Source organism: Macrobrachium rosenbergii, chromosome 3, assembly GCF_040412425.1.
Source record: "Macrobrachium rosenbergii isolate ZJJX-2024 chromosome 3, ASM4041242v1, whole genome shotgun sequence".
NCBI lineage: Eukaryota > Metazoa > Arthropoda > Malacostraca > Decapoda > Palaemonidae > Macrobrachium > Macrobrachium rosenbergii.
This window is the reverse complement of record NC_089743.1, coordinates 80,483,528-80,511,306: the sequence shown is the minus strand read 5'-3', so window position 1 is coordinate 80,511,306 and position 27,779 is coordinate 80,483,528. Positions and strand designations below refer to the sequence as shown.

The following is a 27,779-nucleotide window of genomic DNA, read 5'->3' as shown; positions in this document are numbered from 1 at the left end:
TGTCACCAAATGAGTGACATCCTTTCACAACCGTGTTCATCCACAGGTACTTCAACATTAAACAGGTAGGATAGGAATTTTAGTTTATTTGTTCCTACTCAACTTGGTTCTTCCTACACATACACAAATCCCCTGTTTTTACACAAGGGAAAGTATTCCCATATGTAAAGGTCTAATTGTTCCTACTCAACCTTTGTATTATCATAGGATGAAGACGTAGGCCATGGCCATGAGAAGATGAACCATTGGCCCTGTGGAAGACGACATCATGTCTGAGGACAGCTTTGGCTGGCCTTGTCTGATCGAGACCATTCTCGACATCACGTCTAAGGGGTAGCTTCAGCCGTCCTCTCCTGACCGAGTCCACTTTGACATATGAGGAAGCGGTCCCCGGGACCGCTTCCCTCATAGCTTTTTTCACGGCCATGTTATACAACCGTCCATCGGTACCTGTACAATATTGTCTCCTCTTTCCACAGATTGTCCGTGGTCTTCATCTGCTGTTGATTCTTTGGTCTTTGGAGTGGCTCGAATATATTCTGCTCCTCCCTCTCTGGTTCCCTCTTCCTCTCTCCATGACTTAGTTGTATCATTGGCAAGAGTCATTCCAAGTCTTTGTACGAAGTGTTTGAGACTTGTGACTACTGATCCATTTATGGGGTACACATCCAAGAGTGTGCCAGGTAGAAACGTCCGAGCTGGGATCGGTTCTCTCCTTTTTTCAAGTCACCCCCAGAACATTACACTCTGGAATCAGTCTTAGCCAATGGCCATTGTACAACCAAGTTTTGCAATAGATTTGAAAGGTGCCAATGATTTCTTTGGTCCATTTGGATCACAGAAACATGGCAGGCATCCCTTTCAACTTCTTCCTTTCCTGAAAGTGAAGTAAGGTTAAGAAGAAGGAATAAGATGCTAAGTTTGTGTTAGCACTATGATTTTATAATATTTCCCAGTTATTGCTTGTTAATGAAATCATTCCAGTGGGAGTTGCATCTACTAGACTTAAGGATTATTTTACTGTGACTAGATCCTGGGATAGTACAGCAGATGTCCTTCCAAGATGTGGGAAATCAAGGAGGAGTTAGACTAGACTAAGAAGTTCCTACCACTTCCCAAAAAGTGGGAGTTAAGATTAACCATTAAATAAAGTAGACGTCCTCAAGTTCATTCCAGGTTGTTGATTCTGAGTTTCTTCCCCAAATCCCCAACATCAAGAAATTAAAAGTCCAGGTTATACTGTATAAACACGTTGTAGCATTTGTACAACCCAGTTCCTAGTTTCTACAACCGTCCCTCTCTCGGAGAGAAGGTGACAGGTATTTAGAAATCAGGTATAGATCTTTTCTTTCCCGACCAGTTTCAACAGCCTTGGTTCAAGACAGAAATGACAGCTCCGTCTTTGCAACCATCAAGAAGTCTGACTTGATTCCTTCGTTGGGTTGGGGAACGAGTATTTCCAAATACTTAAATATCCATCCTTCAGCAAGTTCCAGAAATGACAGCTTCATTTCAACCATCAAGAAGTCTGATGATTTCATACCTCTTCAGAGTTGATAGCTCCATGCCCAACTTCCGACCTCTCCACAAGTTTTTCATTTGACTATTCACCTTGGCTTCAATTAGGGTACCTTTGTTCTGGGTACGTCTCCTGACATTTAAGTGTCTCTAGGACAGACAGATTTCTTGGTTATGGTCGCAGCCTGAGAGTTACATGTTACAGAGAAGTCCAATCTCTCACCCAAGCAAGAACAGTATCTGCAAGGCTAACAGATACAGCAGCAAGTTGTCCTTGTCTCGGCAGGGGCAACCAGCTCAGCGGTTTCAAGTCCTGCTTGATCACCTGTCACAACCGGGGAGGCCGATTCTTCATGGGCAGTTTCTCCTCCTTCATTCACTTCATGCTGATTGAAGGGGTTCTGGTCTTCAACAAGGTCTCCTCATTCCTTCCCATCCTCTCTGAGAGAGGTAAGCCTAATGGTTAAATGACAAATATCTCCTTGGAGTGTTGTTATGCTCTACCCCTCCTGAGGTACTTTGTGCCTCAAGGCATCAATCAGAAGGCAGTCACCTGCACTTCAAGAGGTTAGGTGAGGTTAGATTAGATTGGGTACTTAACCTAACCTAGCCAAGCCTAACTAATCTTAGCCTAACCTTACCAAGCCTGCACTTGAACATCCTGGAACTTTGTGCATCATGGCATCAACCAGAAGCTAGTCACCTGCTCTTCAAGGGGCTAGGTTGGGTTAGGTTAAGTTGGATATTTAAGCCAACCTAACCTAGCCCACACAAAACCTAGCGTAACCTGACCTAATTTGCACCTCAATAACCCGAATCTTCCTAGCTTTCCACGCCTCGGGATCTGAGGACAGGCATTCCACAGTTGTTAAGGAACGGTACCATGGTAGTTCCTTAGTCAACAAGAGCATCCTACCATCTCCTCCATTAATGGTGAGGGTGCATGGGTCTGCAGTAGCACATTCAGCACAGCGCTCAACCAGATTAAGTCCACAAACCAATGAGCACGGATAAAAAATGAAAAATCCACGCATTACAGCCACTGCATCCTGCGATCCTGTCCTGAATGATGCCCTAACGAGGAGGGCAAAACTAGTCGACATTCAACGCGAACTAGCTCTTACACACCACTAAACCACCGGATATGAATACAGGCAGTCCCCGGTTAACAGGGGGGGCTCGGTTAATGGCAATCCGGTTTTATGGCACTTGTCTAGCAATGAAAATCGGCATTTTCGGCACAGAAATTCGCAGAGTTCCGCTTATCGGCACCGATAATTGGGTATTGGCGCCAATACATACCTAACAGAGGTGCCGATAACCAAAAATCGGCACTTTTCGGCGCCATTAAGCCCGAAAATCACTGAAAAAGCGCCAGAAATCGCCGATTTTCCGTTAATAGTGATTTTCGGTTATCATCACACCCCAGAACGGAACCCCCGCCAATAACCGAGGACTGCCTGTATTGGTCAATTGCTTGCAACCATTTCAGCGCAAGAAAAACAATTAATAAGACAAATCGAGCGTTTACTATATAAAATACTGTTGAAACTGCCATTTTGTTTAACAAAATAATAATAATAATATAATATTTTTCCTGTATTTCTGTCGTAAATTTTTAACATTTTAAACAAACAAATAGTGATTCCCAGTCTTTTTATGCTCGACTTGAGAAAGGAGGGAGGAGGGTAAATGTCAATTTACTTGACAGCTTGACATATTGGCCGGAGGAGGAATGTGCCGCCCTCAGAAGCTCAAAGATTTCAATCTTTTGATATCTTAAGGCATTATACTTCTCTCTCTCTCTCTCTCTCTCTCTCTCTCTCTCTCTCTCTCTCTCTCTCTCTCTCTCTCTCTCTCTCTCTCTCTCTCTCTGTGACTTTGAAATTATATTGATAATATAATCTCAAAGATTAATACAGTTATAGGATAATAATGTAAGGTATATTTGATGTAGGATGATACTTTAAGTATATATTCGGTATTTAAACTTTCAAGATAGGCAGTTATAAGCATTTTGAGAGGGGGGTAGCAAGTATTCACGGATTTAAACTATTTGCAGGGGGTCTGGAACGCATTCCCCATGAATACGGGGGGTTTACTGTACTTAAAAATCCATACATGAAGGTCTCGGCTCAGAAAGGAGGATGCGTAAACAACTTTCCCTCCTACTGTCTGGGACAGAACAGCAGATGGTAGTGGAATTGATCTTTTTGCCCATTGGGGCTATTAAGTAAGCTGTTCCTTTGAAGGTTAGAAGTTTGCTCAAAACCTTCAAAATCTGGGACAATGGAGGAAAAAAACTATATCGTCCTCCATTTGTTCCAGTCTTGTAGAAAGGCATCTCTTGCTGTTGCTTGACTGTCCAAGTTCGGAGATACATATACTGGGAGTTTCTGATTCTCGTATGTGATGAACAGGTCCACTTCCGGTTGTGGAAGCATGTTGGCTACTGTTTGAAGAGAGTGGTTATCCAACGTCCACTCTGTTGAGGCTGTCGTTTTCCTTGATAGAGAGTCTGCTATTATACTGAGAGACCCTGTGAGGTGAATTGCAGACAGGCACCACTTCTTTGCTTGCACCATCCAAAGGATGGCTAGCATTATCATACTGAGAGGAGGTGAACGTGATCCCAACCTCTTCATGCAGGACATTGCAGTTGTGTTGTCTAGAACCAACAGAATTTGTGTCTTTTCTGGAGATTTGGGTTTTTTGAGAGACAAAAGACAGCCATCAGCTCCAGGAAACTGATAAGACAATTCCTCAGAGTAGCTGACCACCTCCCTGCCACCTGACAATCCTCCCAATGTCCTCCCCAACCTATCAATGATGCATCTGTGTGTACTGTCACTCATACAGATGGAGGAGTCGAGGTGACCTGTTTCACCAGAGATTTCTTCTAGGTCCAAGGCTGAGGTACCTCCCCAACTTTTTGATTCTTTTGATGAGATCAGTCTCACATCTTTTTTCTTATGTGCAATAGCCAAAATTTGTTCACATTTTCAATTGTAACCTGAGTTTTGGATCTATTACTAATGCAAACTGCAACAGGCCCATCATATGTTCTAACTGCTGTCTGGAAACTCTGGGCTGTGCAAGGAACGTTTTCAGGTTTTTCCTTATTCTCTTCCGAGTATTCATGGGGAGAGACAACAGGCCTTGAAGAGCATCCCAACACAGTCCCAGCCACTGAAAGTGTCTGCTGGGAGTGAGGCGGGATTTTTTCAAATTTATTCTAAATCCTTTTGGATGGAGTCTGTTGCCCACTGCTCTTAGGTTTTTCAAGCACTCTTTTCTCGTGGGCCCCCAGATTAACCAGTCATCTTGGTAAGCTATTAGTTGTATTCCTTCTCTTCTGAGTTCCTGAACAACTACCGTTGCTAATTTTGTTAAAATTCTTGGGGCAATGTTTAGCCCAAAAGGCATGACTTTGAACCTGTACATATCTTTCCCTATCCAGAAACCAAGGAAGGGGCAGAAGGGAACAGCAATAGGGGCATGTCAGTATGCATCTTTCAGATCTACAGAAGCTGTCCAAGTCCCTCTTGGAATGATTGAAGGTACCTGGGCAAAGGTAGTCAGCCGAAACTTTTGGCAAACAATGTGCTTGTTCAGTGTTGATAGGTCGAGGACCACTCTTCGTTCGGAGGAATCGTTTTTGGGAACACTGAAGAGATGTGCTTGGTGGCAAATATATGCATCTTTCTCTAAAGCTCCCTTTAACAGGGCCTTCTGCAAGTAATCTTCCAGAGAGGGGTCTGGTTTTTAAAAGAACCCTTTTAAAGGGGGGGGGGGTTTGAAGCCATTTCCACCCTAGCCCATTAAGAATAATACTGTGTCCCGAAGGGAAAGACTTCCATTGCCTGTGGTGTCGTGTTGAAGCCAACCCCTGACCAAACAATTCCTTTTCGTATCCCCTCTTCCTCTCCCTTTGCCCTTGATAGACATTCTGGGTGTTGCTTTTATTTTCCTTTATAAGAAGGTTTTTGGACCTTGTGAAAAGGATGTCCTTGTTGTCGTGGTTGTTGTTGTCCCTTTTTGGGGAGTTGTCCCTTCTGACCACCTACCTGTTTTTTGAGGATAACTTTCGGAGGTGACTTAAGGCTTATATGACTTTTGATCAAAGTAAACCTTTTTTGGGTTAGGTACAGGGAAATTTGGAGTTTTTTGTTTCCTGAATTCTCCTTTCCCCACAAGAGCGTACACTGTACAATTTTGTTGGCATGCTTACTCGTTGAGTTACAACAGAATCCTCAAACAGGTCCTTACAGAAGGGGTTAGATTGTAATAAAACGGTCACATTGGAAAGTGACTTGATGGAGCCTTCCAATGTTTCCATTCGCACTTTTATGCGCCAGTCTAGAAAGTCACAGTGTGTTTCCCATAGGGTTCTCATAAGACTTTTAACCACAACAGCAAAAACTGTCCTAGAATCTTCTGGAAGCCTTTTGGTGGCAACTTCTAGCATGGTGGAAGAGGTTAAAACACTTAGGAGGTGGGTTCTACCACAAAATTCTAATGAGACTGTCTCGTCTGAGATTCTTCCCAGAGGCGTCCCAAATTGCTGAGTAGCTATGTCTAAAGGGAGCCTTTTTCTTTCAAAAGGGAGTTGAAGCGTTGGCCATTCCTTCGTGGAATTTTTCGAAACCAGGATGACAGTGGCAAATGGTTTTAATTCTACCATTGGCTCCGTTTTCTAGTTATGACAAAATTCTGAAAATCTGCCTTCACATGGTTAATTATTTTAAAAGTGAAGGGACAGAAGGCTGGGGCTGCTTGGTGAGCAACTTGGGTTTTATCCATAGTGGAAGCAGAGATCCATTTTCCGTTGACCTGGTAAAGGATGTCATCTATAGCTTTTAATGCTATAGGCACAGGTAAGAGAACTGTTTCTTTTTGTGGTTTCTCCATGTCTGGCAAAGGTGTATCAGGTGCCATTCTGTATTAAGGGGTGCTGCCCTCTCTCTAAACTCCACATGTACAACTTCGATCATGGTTTTTCTCTCATTAATTAGATACTTACCATTGGGAGAGGAAATGGACATTGCGACGTCTTGCCAAGGCTTTATCAGTATCATCAGGGGTGAGTATTGGAAGCCCATTATGTTTTGACCTGAAGTTTTGTAGTCCAAACTGGCTATTTTGTTGGTTCCAGTTATAATTCTAACCTTAGACCTTGTTTGGCCAGAATCTGTATCCAATCTCACTTTTCAGTTACAGGATGCAGTACTTTTACACTTTGGAGTGTACATGACTGACTTCATTTCCTTAATTTCTTGTTTGGAATCATGTAACATGTCCATCATATATTGCCATTCTGTGGCAAGGACATCTTTGATGTTACTCATAATTTCCTTATGGAATTGATCAAATGCCACAAACTGTGAATCCCTTTTGGGGGAGCTCCACAGCTGAACTGTAACTGCCTGTTACCCAGGGGGCAGAGGTCCTGGGTGAGTTACTATACCCTTCCGAAAATACTGTAATTTCAATTGGGGTTAGGTGGATCCTAGTAACCCTTTTAGGGGAAGGATCCTGTTCAGCTTCTGATAGCTGCATCAGGGATAGAATTCCTTCTGGAAGGTTTCTCCCATGGTTAGCTGAAATTTGCGTCCATGATCCTTCTGGGTTCAGCAAGGTCATTTCAGTAGCAATATCAACTTCATACTCTTTTGTAAGAATGTCACCGCCAAGTGAAGATTCCTCTACTTCCTCAACAGGGTTAACCTGGGAGGCACTGGGGACTGATGTACTAGGTTTTGGTCCAAACATAGATCTTCTGAGAAAGGGTTAAATATCTGCCGCTGGATTTCTTCCAGCAAGATATAATCTCCCCCTCCCTCACCCTTGCTAAACTCCAAGACCCATCATGGCAGCTTAAAATGAACTGTTGCATCCTTAAAACTTGCTGCCAAGAGCATACTACAAATTTCATACATACTGTATCTGGTGACCAAGCAAATTTTTCTTGTTTTTTACAAGGACTACGCTCATGGAAGGTGATTTGGGCCGTACCCACTGGCAAAAATGAACTGAGCAATTTGCTATGGGACACTTGAGCTAAGGGCCCTGCATAATGGCGGCCCTGTAGTGAAAAACCAAGTTGTTATTAGAAACTAATTAGTGTAAATTGTTTTTAATAAGGGACACTTCTGTAGATCCCTATACAGTGGACCCCCACCTATTCGCGGTTCCAGATTTGCGGCTTCACCTATTCGCGGTATTTTTCACAGAGAAATATTCACTAATTACTGTATTTTTATATCATTTTCATGACTAAATGCATTTTTCATGACAAAACTATTAAAATACTCGGGTATAATTATTTTCAGTGGGTTTTGAACTATCAAAATAAGCAGTTATAAGCATTTTTAGAGGGGTTTCAAGCACTGGTGGATTTTAGCTATTTGTGGGGGGGTTGTGGTACACATTCCCCCAAAATATCGGGGGTCGACTGTATCGTTAGTATATTTCATATTACAGATTAACTTGATTACAAGCGTGTAGTTATAATACAGTTTATTAAATACCCATGTTAACTTAAACCCTTTAAGATTAAGGTTAATTTTGACAACCAGATATAGATGTATTTTACTGAGCACTGGCTTTAGGTACACACTTGACCGTTGACTTGAAAGAGTAATAGCTCCCTGGTCTTTTACCCGTCCAGTCGTAAACAAGATGATGGACGAGTGTGCGCATTAGTAATTTCTCCTTCTTGCAGGTTTTGACATTCGAAAACTGGGTTCAGCTTCACTGAAGATAAGGGAAAATGCCCTCTTATCTTTGAGTCCATTATAATCCATCACTTATTTGTTATACTGTAGTGTTTATCGTTATGACACAACACCCAGCTACAAGACCAGGCTAAAAGAGAATTCTTTGATATTAGTCTAGTCACCATGGAGCTCTGGCAGACCATGGAAGGGTAACTCCTTGAGGACAAAACAAATGACTACACTATCAAAAATGAACAGTTTAGATTATAGCTCTATCCCCTCTTATTAAAAGAACAAGAGAGAGTAACATTTTAAAAGTCAAAATTCTATGACTGGGTGCTCAATTGTGTAGACAATCCAAATCTGTGCCTGATGCAGCATGTACTTGGTCCAAGCTACTGCCTCACATAGGAAGGTGGATGACATTTCTTTGGTAGAATGAGGTAAGGGAGGTCTAACATCTCCCGAAACCTGACATCATTATCAGTGCTACTAAAAAGTTGCTCTGAAATGCAAGGGCTGGTCCCACAGCCCTGACTCAGTGAGCTCTGGATTAAACTGTATGGCTGCTTACTTCACCAAAAGAGTCTTAAGCTCATTTGATTACACATGCTTCTATGTGCTTGCCCTTACTAGCAGAGGTGGCAGCACTCTGGCCTATGAGGTCGTGTCCTTCTTAGGTAGCATCTTTTGGCTCCCACTGAACACAGAAGCATCTCATCTGAACTTGAAAAGAGGAAATCAAAAAGCCCTTGTCTCTCTCATTTAGAACTGACTGATTCTGGGTTTACACCACAAATTCAGGAATGAACAAAAGAGATTCCAAATGCTTTGAGTACCTGATGAGATAACAGAGGGCATGCAACTTGCTGATATACTTATTAAAGACTAAGGATAGCAGAAAGACAGTTTTGAGAGTAAGACCTTGGTCTGAGTCCTCCCCCAAGAGCTCATACAGCACCTTAGTAAGGCTGCAGAGACACAAGAGTTACATCCCATTCCAGAAACCAAAGCTCTTGCAGAGGACAAATTGCTCAAAGCTATCAAGGATGACTCCACCGAAGATGTGAGTTTTATGTTCTTCAGTCTAAAGACTTGACTTGAGGCAGAGCTTGTCTCAATAAAGGTTGACAAGGAAGTCCACAATTTGCTGAACAGAGGCTCCAGCTAGAGAGACCACTCTGTGCCAGCAACCATGGATGGTACATGTTAGACAAGGATCTTTGGAGGTACCCTAATCTCTATGCAGTCCTACAAGAAAAGCCTCTCTTTTGCAGAAGATGCTGGATTACCTCCAAACTTGTAGCTGGAGAGTTTGTACCAACTAATGATAACTCTGCACATGTAGCTTACATATGGCTTGGAATTTCATATGAATAATACAGAATGTTCCAAATAAGATTATTTTTAAATTTTGCCAAATAATTAGGATTTCTGAGGAATTGAATCCTGAATAATTAAGACTTTTACTATACACTGTTGTCCATTTATGAGAAACGTTAAATGTAACTGAGGTATATCTCAGGCTGCAATACATATTTTTGTGCAGCCTAAGAATGATACCAAAGAGGTAAGGAATATCAATATTAAGAGCTAACATAAAAGGTACCTACAAGTACCTACTAGAGTTCAACATATTACTATGTTCATATTTGTACAGTATATCTGCATGTACATAGGACACCTACATATCAATTTTTGCTTTAGGCTTGCAACTTATAAACTGCATCAACTGAAACTGAGACCAACTATAATTTCACTGTAAAACAAAATTATCTGTCAAGACCCAAAATAGAGTACAATTATACTACAGGAATGGACAAGTAATATTTAATGTAATAACAGTGGTGGTTAAATTATTGTGAGATACAGAAATAAAAGATAAATACATATAAAAATATGTATAAGATTATATATGTTGAATAGGTAGTTGAAAGATAACTAAACAAAAAGATAAACAACATGGACATGGTGAACAGGTTGATCTGTACTATGTCACACATGTCTGATGAGTATCATTCCAAACTGAAGTAGAGTATTATGTACATCCAACAGCTCCAAAGTGTCTAAAACAACCAGAATGGCAACCAACTTTATTCATTGTGCAAGAAACCCAAGCCAATAAGACTGAATGGCTGGGCAACATAATGTTGAGCTTTAGGACTCCTTATTCACACAACACATCATCTCTCTTTCAAACTAGAACAGAATTTTTCTAAAGGTGTCTCCACAGAGATGACATCCAGTTTCAGGAAAATAGTAATGAAGGGATATTCTATAAACAGTAACCAATCCAAAGAAAACGTGTCTAAGGATGCAAGTTTCTGTATCTAAAAAATGGCCTACAACACTTTAGTGTTGCCTGCATGTTCCAGAACCAACCAGGTGGGCTAGATTACAAATTTGTAAATCTTGCCATTCAGCTAAAATAATAAAGTGATCATTGCACTATTAACCTTTGTAGTAAAATACATGACCAATTGTAAAACACATCAATTTTTGAATTGAACAGTGTAGTGCAATATCATTCATACACTAGATTCTAAAACAAGAGGTTGATGAATTAGATTAGGCAACAAGTGGGCAATAGTGCAGCTGGCTAATTACCAGCATCCCCTCATACAGTCCATCAAGCAATCTGATAAACTGCAGTAAAGTAAAGTTACATAATATGGTAATGTACTATGTAACATTGTATAATGCTGTCTTATACAACACTGTACAGTAGTGTATTTTGAAATTTTTACAATTTGGTAATACAAACATGAAAAACCTTGGGGACCTTGATCTAGAAACTCTATCCCTTTCAAATACAGTAGTCCTCTAAAGCCAAAAGCTATTTCCATACACTTCATTTCCTTTAAAATATAAAATACTCTTAACAAAACAAAACATCATGCCATTAATATTCCAACTTACCATGTGCAAGGATCCCCTCGAAATGCTTCAGATAAAAAAACATTGCAAAAATGAATGATCATGGCTCCAAGACCCTGTTTGGAAGTATCATAAAACCACACTAGCCATGATCTGCGATGCTTTCTTGGCTCACAAAATCGCTTCACTGAAAAGAAAAAAACAGTATACTGTACAAAAGCAGGAACCATATTAACTTATCAACATAAAGTTATGAATCAGAATAAAATTTTTCTAAAATAATCACTATTAAATGCATTACCATTATGTACTATAGAGTAAAATGACTATATACTGTGAGGAAAAACTGCTTCTAATTTTCAGTTACATGTGATGATAGTTGTATGAAACCCACATTTTTTAAAACAAAAGTTTTTTCAACACAAAATTTTAACAAACTTCCACATAACCAAAATCCCATAAAAAATACTCACAAATCAAACTTCCACATAACCAAAATCCCATAAAAAATACTCACAAATCAAGAGTCCAAAAGCCAGGCTAGCTAGAAGAGCCTGGATAAACCACCCATAGCTATCGGTTAATGCATCCTTGCCACACACGCTGGCGTCTACTGTGCTGTTTATTAATGGTGGCGCAGCATTTGGCCCAGAATCTAAAACAACTGGGCTATTACTTCCCATGTTAGAGAGCTTCCTGGAATGCCTTCAAATCTAATCTTTGGTTTTAGACCTCCTCTGAGCAAAGTGGAATGAAGAAAAGCTGCTTATATCACCTGGAAAAAATAACTAAAGCAATAAATGTTTATTACATAATTAAATGTCATTGCCTAACCTGATGTCAACAAATGTTGGAAAATGCATATCTTGTAATTTAAGTACTGTATCAGAGGAAGCAACCCAGGCCATTTTTGTATGAGCTTATGAAACACAATTCTAAGCTATAATTACTCCAGTAAACAAGTGTACATTTCTAATATGGCTAAGGAATTTCTAAATAAAAGAAATCACACTTGAAACTGATTTAATAAGAATATTTTTCATAAGAAATTTTTCATCCCTAATCTGTATAGGCTACTTAAAAAGCCTTTTATGATACATTCTTATCATGCAAATTCAATGAGCCTAATTCTTCAGTTATCTGGAGAGTAATACCTACTGAGCACTTTAACTTAAAATTCCTCAAAAATTGGGCAGCTGTATTTCTGATCATAACCATACCCAAATCTCTAAATATGAATAACACTGATGAACATGTTTTAATGTTCAGCTGTAATGCTTTCTCTAAATTTGAAAGCTGCTCTTTCTCTTCTTGAATTTGCCATTTTACTAGAATATCAGTACTACTCAGTCCCACATTACTTATGTTCAAGATACTTTCCCTGTTCTACACGTATACAGTCGACCACCGGTATTTACAGGGGATGCGTACCACAACCCCCGTGAATAGCTAAAATCTGCGAATACTTGATACCCCTTTAAAAATGCTTAGAGTCTAACTGCCTATTTTGATAGTTCCACCACCAAAAACCCCCTCTAAAAATGCTTATACCTGAGTATTTTAATAGTTTTATCACCAAAAATGCATTTAGTCATGAAAATTATATGAATTATACAGTAATTAGCGAATATTTCTCTATGGAAAATAGCATACATAGGCGAATTTTCCACGAATAAAACATGTATATATGTTCCACAGAAAAACCTGCGAATAGGTGAAGCCATGAATCCGAAACCGCAAATAGGCGGGGGTCCACTGTACTGCACCACTGAGACACTGATAACTGCACAACTCTTAGATCACAGAGTAATAAGAAGTGCACACATCAGCCACCAGCCGCTAATTCCATTTACTGACAAAAAACAAAAAATCTTCTAGATACCTGTCATTTTAATTTTATGATACAGTGCCAACGGAAAAGATATCAGAATCTTGTAAAATGAACACTGCTTCCTGAAACTACGGGTCTCAGTTTCATACCTACAAACAAATATCTATAGAACCTACAAAACAAATGTCTACAAAACCAAGCAACTTATAAAAAGTTGTTTTTTAATAAAAGGGCTAAACATTTCCACATGTATCTCAAAACTTACATACTGTAGGCCACCACTAGAGATTTCCCTTCCCATGCATTTTCAATTCAAAATTCTCTGTTATCTAAAAACTTTTCCTTTCCCAATGCCATACTATACAGTTGAAATCAAATTATGCTCTTCCCTCCTCCCTTGGAGGTTCAGGCAGAAATTAGCTTTCCTACAAAGAAATGAACTCTCTTTAAAGTGCTTCAACCTCATATAAATATAAAGGAAAACTGCTGTTTGTTTTCCTGAAGGGACAATGACTTACATAATTATTATCTTATCTTTATCTGGGCACAGCACAAGCTAGTGCTTTAGGCAACATGCAATTAAACCAAAATTACCAAATTAACATTCATGCAATATCTAACAAAACTTGAATTACTAAAGAAATATAATAAAGTTACTGAAATTTAACCTGCAAAAATCAATAAACCAATGACCTAGGATGAATTATGTATAGGAAATAAACTGAAAGTTTTTATTTATACTGTGAAAGTGTTCACAACCTGAGAGTGAGGAAGAAATTTCTCTATGATAGCATTCTGATTAAGTTATAAACAGGGGCAACATAATTCAGTTTTCAAGTCTCTCTCTCAGGTATATTATGTAATTAAGCAATGGGGTTAAATATCAAGAATCATCCAAACCACCAAATCAAGAAAGTCTTACGTTATAATACTACCCTGATTAAACACATTTGTACAGATAGCAGCTAGGAAACAGTTCCCATTTTGAAAGTGATATGTAAATGCTACTGTTTATTTTAGTTTTTTTTTTTTCTTTTTTTGCAATGCCACCAGCTTGGATAAGGAATGCATTTATTTCCCAAACTCCAAAGCATTTATAAAATGAGTAGACCCAGTTTTCAGTTATGCTCCATGTACTAAACAATATTCCTTTGTTCTTTTTCCTAGCCTTTACCATACGCTTGGGCTAGACGAAAACAGTCCTACCTGTGCCTACTCAAATTTCAGTAATACTGAATTAGGGTTAAAAGTTATTCATCTTATCTTCACTATAACACACTAGTACCAGTGTCAAAAGTCATCGGCAATTCTCTGTACTCACTCGCTACAGTAGGCTTTGGGCCTCACTGTCAGTCACTGTTACACACCATCCTCTTCCATGTAGGCCTACCATACTGCATATGGTTATGCATTATTGTTTACACTGAAATATAAATTTATAAACCCAAAAAACAGTGCACTGAGCTAAAGCAGCAACATAGGGTTAAAAAACCTCGTAGTTGACCGTGAGACAGTGAAGAGAAGGGTTTCTAAATTCCCAGTGAAAGCTTCAGTTTCTGAGCAAAATGCTTGTTAACCTTCTGCAAATCCAGTTTGACAACAAAATTTCATGTCTTCACACAATCCAGCTTAGTTCATTAAAAATATTCACCAAATCTAGTCTATACAGTGGGAGCCGTACAAAATAATGTAGAATTTTAACTACAGTGAGCTACTTCCCTTTAAAAAACCGCAGTGGCTTCTAAAAGTCAACTCTGAAAAACGAATACAGTATTCCAGATTTGACATGGAATAATTACAGTATATCCAACTAAAAGTTTTAGCTCCCTGTTTACATTTGAGCTGAAAGTTTGTACAAGGCTACTACATAAAAAACCTTTCATGAACAACTCAGCACCATCATTTTCAAGTCTGCCCTTTGCTTGAGTTGATGTGTTTGACAGTAATTTTTTTTATGAGATTTTGATGAATCTGATACTAGTTTCTGTTATATGTGTTTGGTTTGCCTAATACAACATTCTTATATATAACAAAGAAGAGGAGAGGATGAATCACAGTGCAAGCAACACATTTAGGGCCAGATCAATAATGTAAGACCTGTCAGCTAGCACCCTAAATTTTATCAATTTACTGAACAGAATTAATCACGTTTTTGTTCTTACCCTTACACAAAAACACCATTTAATAGTTCCCATGTGGGGAGGGAGATTACCATAGCTTATAAGGAAGGTTGTGGTGGGTTAACTTGACCAAATTTTTCAAAGGAAATTACCCAAACAGAAGAAAATTATCAAAAATACCACAGACTAGGCTATGTCAGTAGTTTCTGAATGAATAGTTAGATTGTGAATAATTACCAAAAACTTAAACTTAACAAGGTCATCATAGCCTAGTCTGCAAACAGCAGCTACCTTGGCCTAAGCAAGCATACCTACGGGACCCCAATGGCTTAATCAAGGTTATTAAATATTTAAGCTATCGTAAGTCACTGCACATCCCAGGATAGGTTACTCATTTCACAAGCTGAAAAAAAACTCAAACGTTTCCTCAGCACTTACGGTTAAGCGCCTACCACATAGTCATGTGACCCGAAGTCTCAATTTGGAAGCATCCGATTAAAAACAAGGCAATACATGGCCAGAGTTGTAGCATCAAAGCTGAGAATAAAACGAAACGACATTCTTATAGCCCAATCAAGGCCAGAGAAATCACCCAACTCTGACAGACATAACGAAAGCAAACTATACTGGTCTAGTAATCCAGAGTGTACCTTTCTTTTCTCAATATATCACTCACGTTATATTCATGTCACAAAATGTGTAACATTTCCCAGATAATAATCAAAACACGACACCCCAGAGGCAAACTCACGTCATCTTGACGAACTACTTCCATCTGTCACTCATCCAAATACTTTTATACAAAGCTTTCTATGCAAGTATCGTGCGATACATAGTCCGAATCTATTAACAGTGACTTCGACTTATCATCATCTTTTTTATGAGATCATATACCGTATATTTCCTAATAATAAGGAACTTATTTTAATTTTTTTATTAATATTATTTTCATAAGTGTAAAAGCAGTTTTTAGCCTTTATACTTCAAATATCTGTGTAAAATTTAATACTCAAATACATTTCGAATGCACTGTATTGGTGTTAGGTGGGTGCCATCTGTTGAATAAAATTTGTACTAATTTGCTGTCTTTTGAGACCAAATTTTACTTTCCAGTATCCCATGGTTTATTTATAACGAATATTAGTTTTTCGGCTTCAATATCTTATCAGTGTGGATTTATTTATTATCTGTTCTTAATAGTACAAATTATGTGAAGTTTTAACAAGAAAGTTTTCATCTTTTCAGTATAGAACGTAACTGCTAGTAATTGTATTTTCACAAACAAACTTATACCTATGTAATGACTGCAATGTGAATTCATATACTATATATATATATATATATATATATATATATATATATATATATATACAGTATATATATATATATATATATATATATATTAGTATATATATATATATATATATATATATATATATATATATATATATATATATATATATATATATTCACCTTAACGATAGTCTCTTAGCAGTAAACTCTATGTACGAGCTATCCTTCCAGCCGGAATGTTTCCTCCAACAGAATGAAAGTAAACCGTCTTATTTGACTGAATGGGGCTCAAGGACCACACCAGACCACTTGAACAATTTAACACTTTATCGTACCTGGGCAATGATCAGTGCTGGCACAACGCTAGCTCATTGTAAATTAACCAACCAAAGTTCCTTCATCCAAGTTTTCAGACTTATCAAGATTTGAAGGCAACTTCGTATCGTCCTCAGGGCTGGGAGTTGACATCTCGACTCTCTTTGGTTACCTCCATAATTTACGATAATGGTAAATTATTATTTTAAATAATAACAATAAGCCTCTTTTAGGCATTGTGATTTATGTACAAAGAGATAGTATTTTTTATAGTTTTCTACCACTGCTCGTGTTATTGGCGTCTTTATCACAAACCCAGTCGAATCGTCGACTCCGGAGAGTCATGAACAGCCTCTATGTATCTGGGTATTTGGCGATTAAAATGTTATCGCACTGCGAATGGTTGAGCGTTAACGATTGAGATGAAAACATTGTCATAATATCAGCAAACACGTGTTTAAAAATCCTAGCTCTCTCTTCTCTTCTTCTCTTATATATCTCTATATATATATATATATATATATATATATATATATTTCTATATATGTATATATACTTATATATATGTGTAGAGAGACATATATATATATGTATATATATACACACATGTACATATATGTATATATATATATATATATATATATATATATATATATAGAGAGAGAGTAGAGAGAGAGAGAGAGAGAGAGAGAGAGAGAGAGAGAGAGAGAGAGAGAGAGAGAGAGAGCACAATTTTAAATACGTGTTTAAAAATATACTAATGCTATCATCTCATTGTTTGCGTATCAATTCGCAGGTGTGATAATACATATATATATATATATATATATATATATATATATATATATATATATATATTATATATATATATATATACTGTATAATGTGCGTGGGCGTATGTATGCGTGTGATTCTTATATAACAAATTACAGCTGTTCAACAAGTCATTTATGCAGACTTACATAATTTCCATTAGTTGCCATTCTACATCTCATGTACGTTTTTAAGGTTATGGAACATTGCTTACGCCAGGGTCTAAAGCATTCATGACACCTTGGTTATGCTGAGAGGGAAAACAAAAAAACAGCTTCCGTTATGAGTCATTTAATTCTAAGGTACGCACGAGAAGAGACTGGCAGCAACTCGGGAAAATTATGACTCATCATCCAGTAACTAACATGCATTTATGCCTCGTAGCCTATTCTCGACCGCGAGCGTGTGAGGAACCGTGGAAGATCAACAACAAAGATGTGTAAGAGATAATTACACACCTGGAAGGAAAATCGAGAAGCGTTCTTATCAACGTAGCCTTGCAACGAAATTCCACCGGCGTCTGTCATTTATGACACTCAGATCTACACTAATAGCTTTTCAAGTATAAACTGGGAGAGAGATTGTACCTTAAAAATAACATATCCGATCAACCTCTTCACCCCGATGTGGCGAGGATTATCAGGTAGGGGTCCTCGCGTCCTGAATCTATACACTGACGGATTAGTCTTCTAAACTCTTCGCCCTGCCCCCCAACCCCTCAGTCTCCTCTCTCTCTCTCTCTACACATCAGCTGCAATCCACGTCATTCGACTAACAACAGGTTTAGAACTGAGTGTTATATCAAAAGACGCATGGTGATTTTTCAAGGAATGCTCCCATACCTTCTCTCCTCGTTCGGTTTGGTAATCGAACTCCAGTTACTCACCTTTAGAACTTTTCAAACAAAATCTGTGGTTATAGAGATACGTCAAAAATGAATTATAGAAACTTTGACAACATAAACTAAACACACTCATCTCTCATACTGCTGAGATACAGAATTAATTAGGTGTACGTGTACGGAACTTTTTGCCATAATTGAATGTCTTTTTTATTATTAAAATCCTCGGTAATAATAAATTGGAGTCTAGACATTTTTCTGTCAGACATTCATAGAACCATGTGATTTGAAACTGAACTGTGACGATTCTGATGATACAAAAGCTAAGGATTTATACTGTTCGTTCAGGTTAGAATAGGAAACCATTGATGTCTCCCTGTATAATGTTCCCACGTGAAATATACCTGAGATTTGGTAGCGAAGAGTCACATATTATTACCTCAACTATGAAACAGACATCCCTTCTCTTTGCCCGTTAATTGTTCACGTAGTCTTCAGACGGTCCAATATTCACTTCCTTTTGGCTTCTGGCCATAATGTCTAGTTCAGCACAAGCTTCATTCATTCCCCTCACCCTCTCTTTGTGTCATCCTGATTACCTTTGTCAAGTTCCCTTCTAGATTTACAATGATAAGCACATCTCCATTGCTTTTCTGTTTTATTCAGTTCTATCTTCATCATTTTTCACGATCACTTTTCGAAACTTTCAAGTCGCTGCCTTAACTGAGTTATACAGTACAGGATACCGCACCAAGACCTTCATCTGTCTTTCGCCCGAGTTTAGATGTAGCTTTTTCAGTTGGAATCATGCTTTCTTTAGAGCAGGCCTTTATCCGTAGCCATTCTAATTTTTCTCTTTGCTATGATCCCCATTCTCGGTCAACTTATTCCACTGATACTTGAACTAGTCTACTTGTTCTCTCCCATCTATCCATTACCATTTCATACGTTAAAGGGAGAGCCGTCACCACTTGAAATCTCTGTCACAATGGTCTTGTTTTCGTACACTTTGCATTCGAAATTATTCTGGTGCTCTATGCACAGTCCATCATTTCTGCCAAGCGCATTTGTCACTTGTACATATCGCTAATTCGCTAAAACTCCGACTGTGGTTCCTTATTCCAGATCTTCCAGCGACTCTTGCATCATTGCCTCAGCAATAAATGCTGAATAACAGACAATTCTGAGCAACTACATCTTACCACTCTTCCACCTATGTCTAGTTCCCATTCTTCTTTCCAAAATGCAAGTTTATTATCAGCCATATATTTTTTTTATCCATTTTCAAACTTTTAGGAGCCCACATAAGTTTCCGCTTTCGCACCCTATAAAAAAAATTACGTTGAGAGTCAATAAAGGACGAACACTTCTCGGTGAAGTTATCAAAGGCTTTGTCAAAAGCGTAACAGAGCCCATCGCTTCCCTTGTTCCACATCCAAACCTAAAGCAACTTTGGATATTTCCAGTGAACTAACTTGCCTTCCTGTCAATCAACTTTCTTGTCAAAATTCATAGCATAATGTTTGATGTATGACTTACCAAGTTTGTTTAAAGGGTTTTGATAATTTAGCTGTTCTTCCCCCACCCTCCCACTTTCTCAAAAACTGTAATCATATAGGTTTTTGATACCCAGAAGGCCATTTTTTTATTTTTTTTTTTTTAGCTCATGCCTTGGCATAACCTGTAGTTCTTCCCTGGTTAATCCTTTAGCAGGTTCTTCTTCAAGAATTCCATCAGGATACCATTTGGTCCCGATATTTTATTGTTATTGAATTATTTATTACTTTACCAATTTTGTTCGTCGGTAAGTTAGGTTTCAAAAAGGCATCACCAGGTTTGCCTTTTTTTCCGTGAGATTCTTTAGTATGCTCAGTCCATCTATCCCTGAAACCTCCAGAGCTGCTAAGTTTTCCTTCATGTTTCCCTTCTCTTTCTGCATTACTATTTCAGCTGCTCTTTGCAAGAGAAAAAGATTCAGTTCGATTTACGTTGAAATGCGAAAGGAGAAAGATGCCATACTCCCAGGAGTTAAGTATACCTTAGTTTTACCAGACCACTGAGCTGATTAACAGCTCTCCTAGGGCTGGCCCGAAGGATTAGACTTATTTTACGTGGCTAAGAACCAGTTGGTTACCTAGCAACGGGACCTACAGCTTATTGTGGAATCCGAACCAGAAATAAATTCCTCTAATTCTTCACTGGCCGGTCGGAGAATCGAACGCTGGCCTAGGAGAGTGCTAGGCGAGTACGATATCGACCCATCCAGTGAAGGACTAAAGAAAGAGTCTTAATGACTACATTAGACATCAGAGCATCATGAGATGTTTACCACTTGGAATGATTAAATTCTCGATTAAGAACTGAAGAACGTAGTCTACTTCACCCTTAAGAATATAAGCAGACCGCGTTACCTGTTATATTTCATTATGACATGAAACTGGCTGTATCAGCATGCAAAGGGATATATTTTTTTGGAATATACGAACGTCATACGAAATAATATACCACTTTACTTCTTGTCATTCAAGTATAGGCAGGAATCTTTTTTCCCCCTTGTATAAACAAGGCAATGTTTTCAGAACCCATACGGCAGAACAGATATTTTGCAAAAAAAAAAAAAAAAGTTTCTAAATTTAAGCAAACTGTATTGGCAGTTTACCTGTGCTTACACCAAGCCACAACTATTATAGGTCGTGTCTAAGATTCTGTAAACTTACATCCTTGCAAGGGTTTCTAGTGTGGACCCTGAGTATACTTAATGCGACCTACTCTAGATTTCAATGACTTTTGTGCACTTAAAAATTAATAAGACTATTTATACTTCTGCTTGGCATTGTGTGGGTTGCTCGAAGGAGACCAAGTCTTTTGTTTTTTTTATCCCATCGACTACTTTTATTTCTTTATGATTCAAAATGCCTTCACATCGTACTACTTTGCTCACGCAAAGCAGTCATTCAGTCAGTTAATCAACTAATCTGCCATTTTAATTTGAAGGGGTTCATCTGAAATAAATATGATTTCTTCTTGGCAAAAGTTATTTTTCCAGCATTGTTTGTGCGGCTTATTTGAAAATAGCCATTGTCTGTTGTCCTCAAGTCGGGTATAAGATTTGTTCTTCCTTTTCGTTTTGACTGGGTATTAATAACTTTTTCTTCGTTGGCTGGATATATAATAATAATAATAACCTACATTAAGTGCTGAACCCAGTGACCTGAAAATCTATAGAAACTTCAAAAATATTGCTAAACAGCCAATCGTTGTTAAAGTTGTCTCGTTTATTAAGACTGATTATCTCAACGAAAATCATTTCATTATTAAGAGACCCAGGATTAAAAAGGGATTAAAAAAGAGAGAGAGAGAGAGAGAGAGAGAGAGAGAGAGAGAGAGAGAGAGAGGAGATTATGATACTGTATTTGTATAGGCATCAATGGATGGAGGTTTCTGCCTTATAGGAACATTTTCACGGTCAGAAGATACATAGGTAACAGAATAAAACAAAGATCAAGGTTGCAAAATGATATATTTTCTATGAACATAGTATTTCAAAGATGCTAATGACAGAGAGAGAGAGAGAGAGAGAGAGAGAGAGAGAGAAGGAGTGTGTTTTGGTGTTTGGCCAGAGTATGCACTTGCCTTGAAAAATAAACACATTTTTTCACATGAAAGCGAGAGTTGATTTCTACTAAGAATGACGCCGACAAAGGCAATAAGAGATTGTCCACCGTTTAACCTGACGCGTTGATTTCTTGTCTTGAGGTTCTGGGAAGAAAGTGAAGGGAAAGGGAAAAATATTAAAAAACGAAGATTAAGACTATTAGAGGGCAGGGAAAGAAATATTTTTCGATACCAAGAGACTTGGCAAAAAAAGAAAGAAATACCAGCACGTTATAAACGTGAAAAGTGGACAGTTGCTTTAAAATGAGACTAGAAAGTCAGAATAGATACTATTTAAGAGGAAAGGTATTGGATACTAAATCAGATGGTGGATTCGAGAGCAGGGTCAGATGACAATAACATGGACTGTAGGCTACATGTTCCAACAACGTTTAAGTTCCTTCTGTTTGTAGTCTTAAAAATGAAATTCATACCTGTGAGAATGGGTGGATAACAACAGTCTCCACGTTCTGTATTAGTGACAAAGATGAAATAAGGTGCTTTACACAAAACATCTTGATAGCAAAAGAACGCTTTTCATCGTGACAGAATGAAGTCCTTCCTACATACGTTACGACATCAGCAAGGTGGAATAAAATGGAAAAGCTATAGTTTTAGCAGAACATTGCTATTTCTGGGACACGTGTGTGTCTGATATTAATATTAAGAAATGGTTGTTTTGTCAGTGTGTCCAAATAACATTTCCTGATTCAAATGACTTGGAACTCTCACATGTATTGAATCGTTACAGCGCAGTTCTGTATTTTACGGAACGTGATCCAGAGAGACATTTAGCTCCAAGAGCGCTGATGAACAAGGAGTGCAATCTATTTCTCGTCGACGTACATTGTTACGTTATTACCAGTTTTTCTGATCTAGTGCACAAACAGCGTCGGTGAATATCCATTTTACCAAATTCCTTAAAATGCAGATACGATAATAAATGGAATTAACCTCTTCATTTTTCTGCTTAAGAAAATAATTAGGAAACAGTAACCCCAGTTGAGGACAGACATCGGTTACGTCCGATGTTGCGTCAAGTACACCTCTTATCTGGTGGTACTGCCGTGGAACTGCGTCTTCATGCTGTCCTCTCATGGACGTAGTCAAAGGGCTTCTTGAACATTTTGTGCGACTTTTCTTTCCAGACGATTCAACGAGCGTCACGTCCTCCAAATTCAGACACAGCCTCTCTCTGGATGTGTTTGCTACACGATAAACAGAAAATGCAATGCTGTGATAAAACGTCTTATCCAAAATTGAGAAGAAACAGAAAAATAATAAATAACTAACATCAAACACACAAAGGAAGAGGCGCATAATCTCCGCTTAGGTTTCAACAACTCACATCATAAATATATATACACAGTCATTTCCCAGCTAGAGATTATCACACGACAGGCTCCTGATTCAGCATAATACTGTACAGCAATTGCCAAAAATATGAGTAACAACATTCATTAAAAGTAAACGTAAGCACCACATTACAGAACATATCACTAAAGTGGACAGGAATCTCCAATCTTAAGGCTACCGTTTCGTAGGCGCCAGAAATATTTAAACTTCCAACGGTCAACATTCTCTATTCCAAGAACCGCAATTTTCACACATAAGGCGAAAGGTTCGCAGGAAATCTCGTCCTTTCCGTGGATTCATAAGGCACACAAACTTTCAAAGTCTTGTCAAAATAAAAAACAAACCAAAATTGTTTTCACTTTTTTCTTTCCCAGGTGGTCAAATTGGCCTAGCATCTGAGAATGTTCCGTGTGTATAGGCTAAAATTATAAGGGACTAAATGATTCAGTTTTTACATTTTTTTCTGAACGTGGTCTGAAATGTTGAATTTTTATAATTCACCTGAAAGTTAGTTACAAGTATAGCTTCCCATTAAATCTGCTGCCTCTTTCAGATGACGTTTTATCAAACAGAGTCTTTTCAGTATGGGACTAGATCCAGAAATGTAGGGACAATGAACTAATCAATTAATTCACTCATTTCCGTTACTTATTGATTTCATCATAGTTCTTACAGTTTGCATACATGCAATCACAGAAGAGCAAAGGCCAAGAACGCCTGGTCTTGGATCGTTGCTTGGTCAGGGTAGGTCGTGGCGTCCCTTGGAAGGAAGTCGGGGTCTCCGCAGGGGAAGGGCTTCCTGCAGATGCAGTGACGAAAGAAGACGTCGTGGATGCAGATGCCGGGCGGGCGGGGATGGGCGCCTTAGGCGGCAGTTTGGGGAGTCCTGTGCCTTCGAGAGCCAGGGACTTGGGTGGTCTGGGAGGCGGCAGGGAACTGTTCCTGTTTCTTCTCTTTGGTGGCTTGGGAGCACCGAAAACAGATTCCAGATCCATGCGATGGGATTGGGCTGGTCCTCCTACTCTTACCGGCTGCAAAGAGAGAATTGAGAATACAATAATAGTTTACACAGATCATTAGTTTAGAGGTAAACAGACAGTATTTTCAGAATCTCTCTCTCTCTCTCTCTCTCTCTCTCAAATGAATATATCTCTAGTCATGTGTATACCGAAAATAAAAAAGCATATAGTAAAAATATTCTGGTTATAATGTTTGGTATCGTGCACTTGTAATAAAATGTCACTGATAACTCAGAAGCTATAGGCTAACGTTTTTGAAAAATCTAAAAGTCTCTTCAAGGGAAGTCATCCACATCTACCACATTTCACCTCGTCTTGTCGTTTTGACCTCAAATGACATAGCATTACTTCACTTCCAGGATATACACTGAGGAGGAGGACATGGATTTTAGGGGATGAGGAACAGCAGTGTTGCTGGGCTATGACTCACATCTATTTAAATATTTTCCCAAACGGCACAAAGGGGGTGTTAGTAAAAGCACAGTGTACTCACACGGTACGTTGTAGGCATTGTTTAAGGTTCTTTCAAGTGTCCCTTCGGTCGCTAGCTGCAACCCCTTTCATTCCTTTTACCATACCTCCATTCCTATCCCCTTTCTTCCATCTTACCTTCCACCTTCTTCTAGTAATTGTTCCAACATTAGTTTCAGATCTGAATGACCGCATAGGCACCAGCACTTCGCCTTTGGCCTAAATTTCATATTCGAATTCCAATTGTTTAAATGTCTTTTGTTTTATTCCTAAATGTTGCGCAATTTGGCGACTTTCAGCTGCATGTTTTATGTGAATGAGTAAACATTCACTCTCGTTTACACGTACAACAAACATAGTCATTATTGCAAAAAAGTATGAAGAAGCAGGAAAAAGCTGTTAGTTAATCTGATATCGATGGTAAAACGTAAAACAACTACTCTACTGACAAAAACAAAATAAAATCAGGTATCGCTGTTGCGTCTAATGCGCATTAGCGGAGATGATTGGTGTGTCACTTTAAAAGTGGCCGACAGCATCTACACTCAAGCGAGATATGTCAGAAGCATAAATGCCATTGGTTCGGCGTGTGACATTGAATGATTAAATGAAGGGAATAAATATACTCACGCACAGATTATTGCTTCGAATTGATTGTGTACAATTACGTTAAATTTATTTACGTCATATATATATATATATATATATTATGGTATATATATATATATATATATAGTGTATATATATAGCGTGTGTGTGTGCGTATACATATACAATATATCATATCATTTAGACGACTGTTCTGGACATTAGTACAGTTAATAACAGGGCCTCATTTAAACGGTGTGGTAATTTTTCCTGAATAAATATCTCCGTTAGATACCATCCAGTTTAAATGAGGTCCTGTTATTAACAATATACAATATATGATTATACTATATACACACACACACACACACACACACATATATATATGTTATATATACATACACATATATATATATATATATATATATATGTATATATATAATATAGTGTGATAATCCTCGTCCTAATTCTCTCAAGCAGCAGGAAAGGTATTCTAGCTTCATCAAGTAGCTGGAAAAACAAATCATTCAAGCAATTTCTTTTATTCTTTTAAAAGCATTATAAATGTCCGAACTTTTTTTAATAATCTCAATTCCGTGGTCAGCGGAGAATGTATACAAAACCGAGAAAAGAGGCGCAGCATTTATACAAAATTCATGAGTCAGGGAGCGGGAAGGTTGAGCCAAGGTAGGCATTGTCGACTATCATCAGTCAGGAACGAAGACATGTTATATCGAAGCTATGTAATATACCAACGGAGTATATGGCCACAACTATATATGTATGTATATATGTTTACAACAGGCCTTGGAGTAATCTAAAAATTTCCAATCAAAATACCGAAGGATAACACCTTTAAAAGAAAAATATTACTCGGCCACCCTTTAAAATGAGAAAGTATTATTTTCTACACGAGTTCCACTTTAAGCGATTGCCGTCGTGTCCAGAGGATGTTCATTATAAGAATAAATTATGAACAGCAGCAATGGTTTTTTGTTACGGGTAAATAATCCTTGGAGGGTGAAATTCGAACGAATATTATTGGTAGGAAATATATACCGTAGCCATCACTGGTAAATCATAAATAATACTGATAATGCTATACTGATAATGCTCAAATATCCAGTGTGTATATATATGTGTGTGTGTGCGTGTGACTGCAGATAAGCCTTAGTTTCAGCAAGTATTTTGGTCTGAGTATGCTTAACCCTACACTTTGGTTCACGGACGTTCAAAAATCCCACATAGCGACAATGTCTGGCATTTCTTGATGGTCACTCATTTAAATATTGACCAGTCCCATTGATGTTTAGCATCGCTGATCATATTCATATTCTCTGATTCACCTTTTTTCTCATCCAGCCATTATCAGTCTAATATCCATCCAAATACCTATAAAAATCGATCTCTTCCTTTCCCACCATTCATTTTGATATGTTTTGCTTCGTCTCCCCGGCTTTCACCTGTGACTTTATTCTTGCTCACTTTCACTTTGTATTTTCTCATTTTGCCAATCATTTCGAATTTTTCACCAGTCTACAGCTTCTTTTCTCAATCACCAAGTAACACTATCATCTTCAGACACCAGCCAGTTCACGCTCCACTCACATACATTTTATTCATCCCTCAAGTTTGCACGAATGTGATCATATTTAATTGATATAATTATATTTATTGTGGATGTCATACTAACGTCTAGACAGAAGAATGCAATACTAAAATTGTAAAGAATAATACAAAAATTGCTAATCATAAAAATTCATTTGGACTTTTTCAGACAGAAGAAATGTAAGATCATTCTCAATTCAAACAGTGTGACAATAACTTAGCGCGGAGACCAGCGTGCATTCCGCCACACGGTTGCGTCAGTTGATGAAGCCACAAAAATGAGAGAAGAGGCAGTCCCATGCTCTTCTGCAAGGCGATTATCGTTTCCATATTTAGACCAGCGAACATGTGCAGAATTCAAAAGCAATTGTTATGGCAATGACGCTATTCCATTCGACGGAACAGAAAAATAGGAACAGAGAGGAGAATTAATTACTACGTTAATGGGCGTGTGTAGGATAATGATAACATGAAACAAACTCCCAGTGTAAAACGTACCAAAATTGCAAATCCCCCAGAGCATGCTGTTAAGGAGGATAGGGCGTAGTGAAGCAGCGTTGTATTTTACTGTGGATAGCAAGCTTATTGTTCTGTTATAAAGATAGTAATTTCTTTCAGCAAGACAAAACGATGCTTAAAACGGCAAAATTAAGAAGCTATATATAAACTTTGGCGAAATAGAGCCAGTTACCATTTACAGCGCAGTGTTTGGGTACCTTTTCTGCGCCTCATTTCAAGAATGTTTTAGAATTGTTC

At 38.2% G+C, this 27,779-nt stretch overlaps 2 protein-coding genes across 6 annotated transcripts in view; both read right to left on the bottom strand.

The window, feature by feature from the left end:
* Window positions 1–15,938, bottom strand: part of LOC136826104 (store-operated calcium entry regulator STIMATE-like) — a 47,746-nt gene extending 31,808 nt beyond the window's left edge. Inside the window, exons 1-3 of one of the 3 annotated variants that reach the window (XM_067083082.1) lie at window positions 15,817–15,938; window positions 11,632–11,889; window positions 11,157–11,301 (exon numbers count right to left, since the gene is read on the bottom strand). In XM_067083082.1, the coding sequence (XP_066939183.1) occupies window positions 11,157–11,301; window positions 11,632–11,797 (311 nt within the window). In that variant the 5' untranslated portion in view covers window positions 11,798–11,889; window positions 15,817–15,938. Of the gene's footprint in view, window positions 1–11,156; window positions 11,302–11,631; window positions 11,890–15,503; window positions 15,608–15,741 lie in introns of those variants that run through there. The other 2 variants (XM_067083091.1, XM_067083098.1) reach the window with 2 other exon arrangements.
* Window positions 15,939–21,828: 5,890 nt separating this feature from the next.
* The window catches only part of LOC136826082 (mucin-2-like), a 71,124-nt gene continuing 65,173 nt past the window's right edge, over window positions 21,829–27,779 (bottom strand). For all 3 annotated transcript variants that reach the window (XM_067083065.1, XM_067083047.1, XM_067083056.1), the window contains one exon: window positions 21,829–24,368. Coding sequence is in view for 2 of the 3 variants with exons in the window: in XM_067083047.1 (XP_066939148.1) it covers window positions 23,982–24,368 (387 nt within the window). In the remaining variant the exon portion in view is untranslated. The remainder of the gene's footprint in view (window positions 24,369–27,779) is intronic.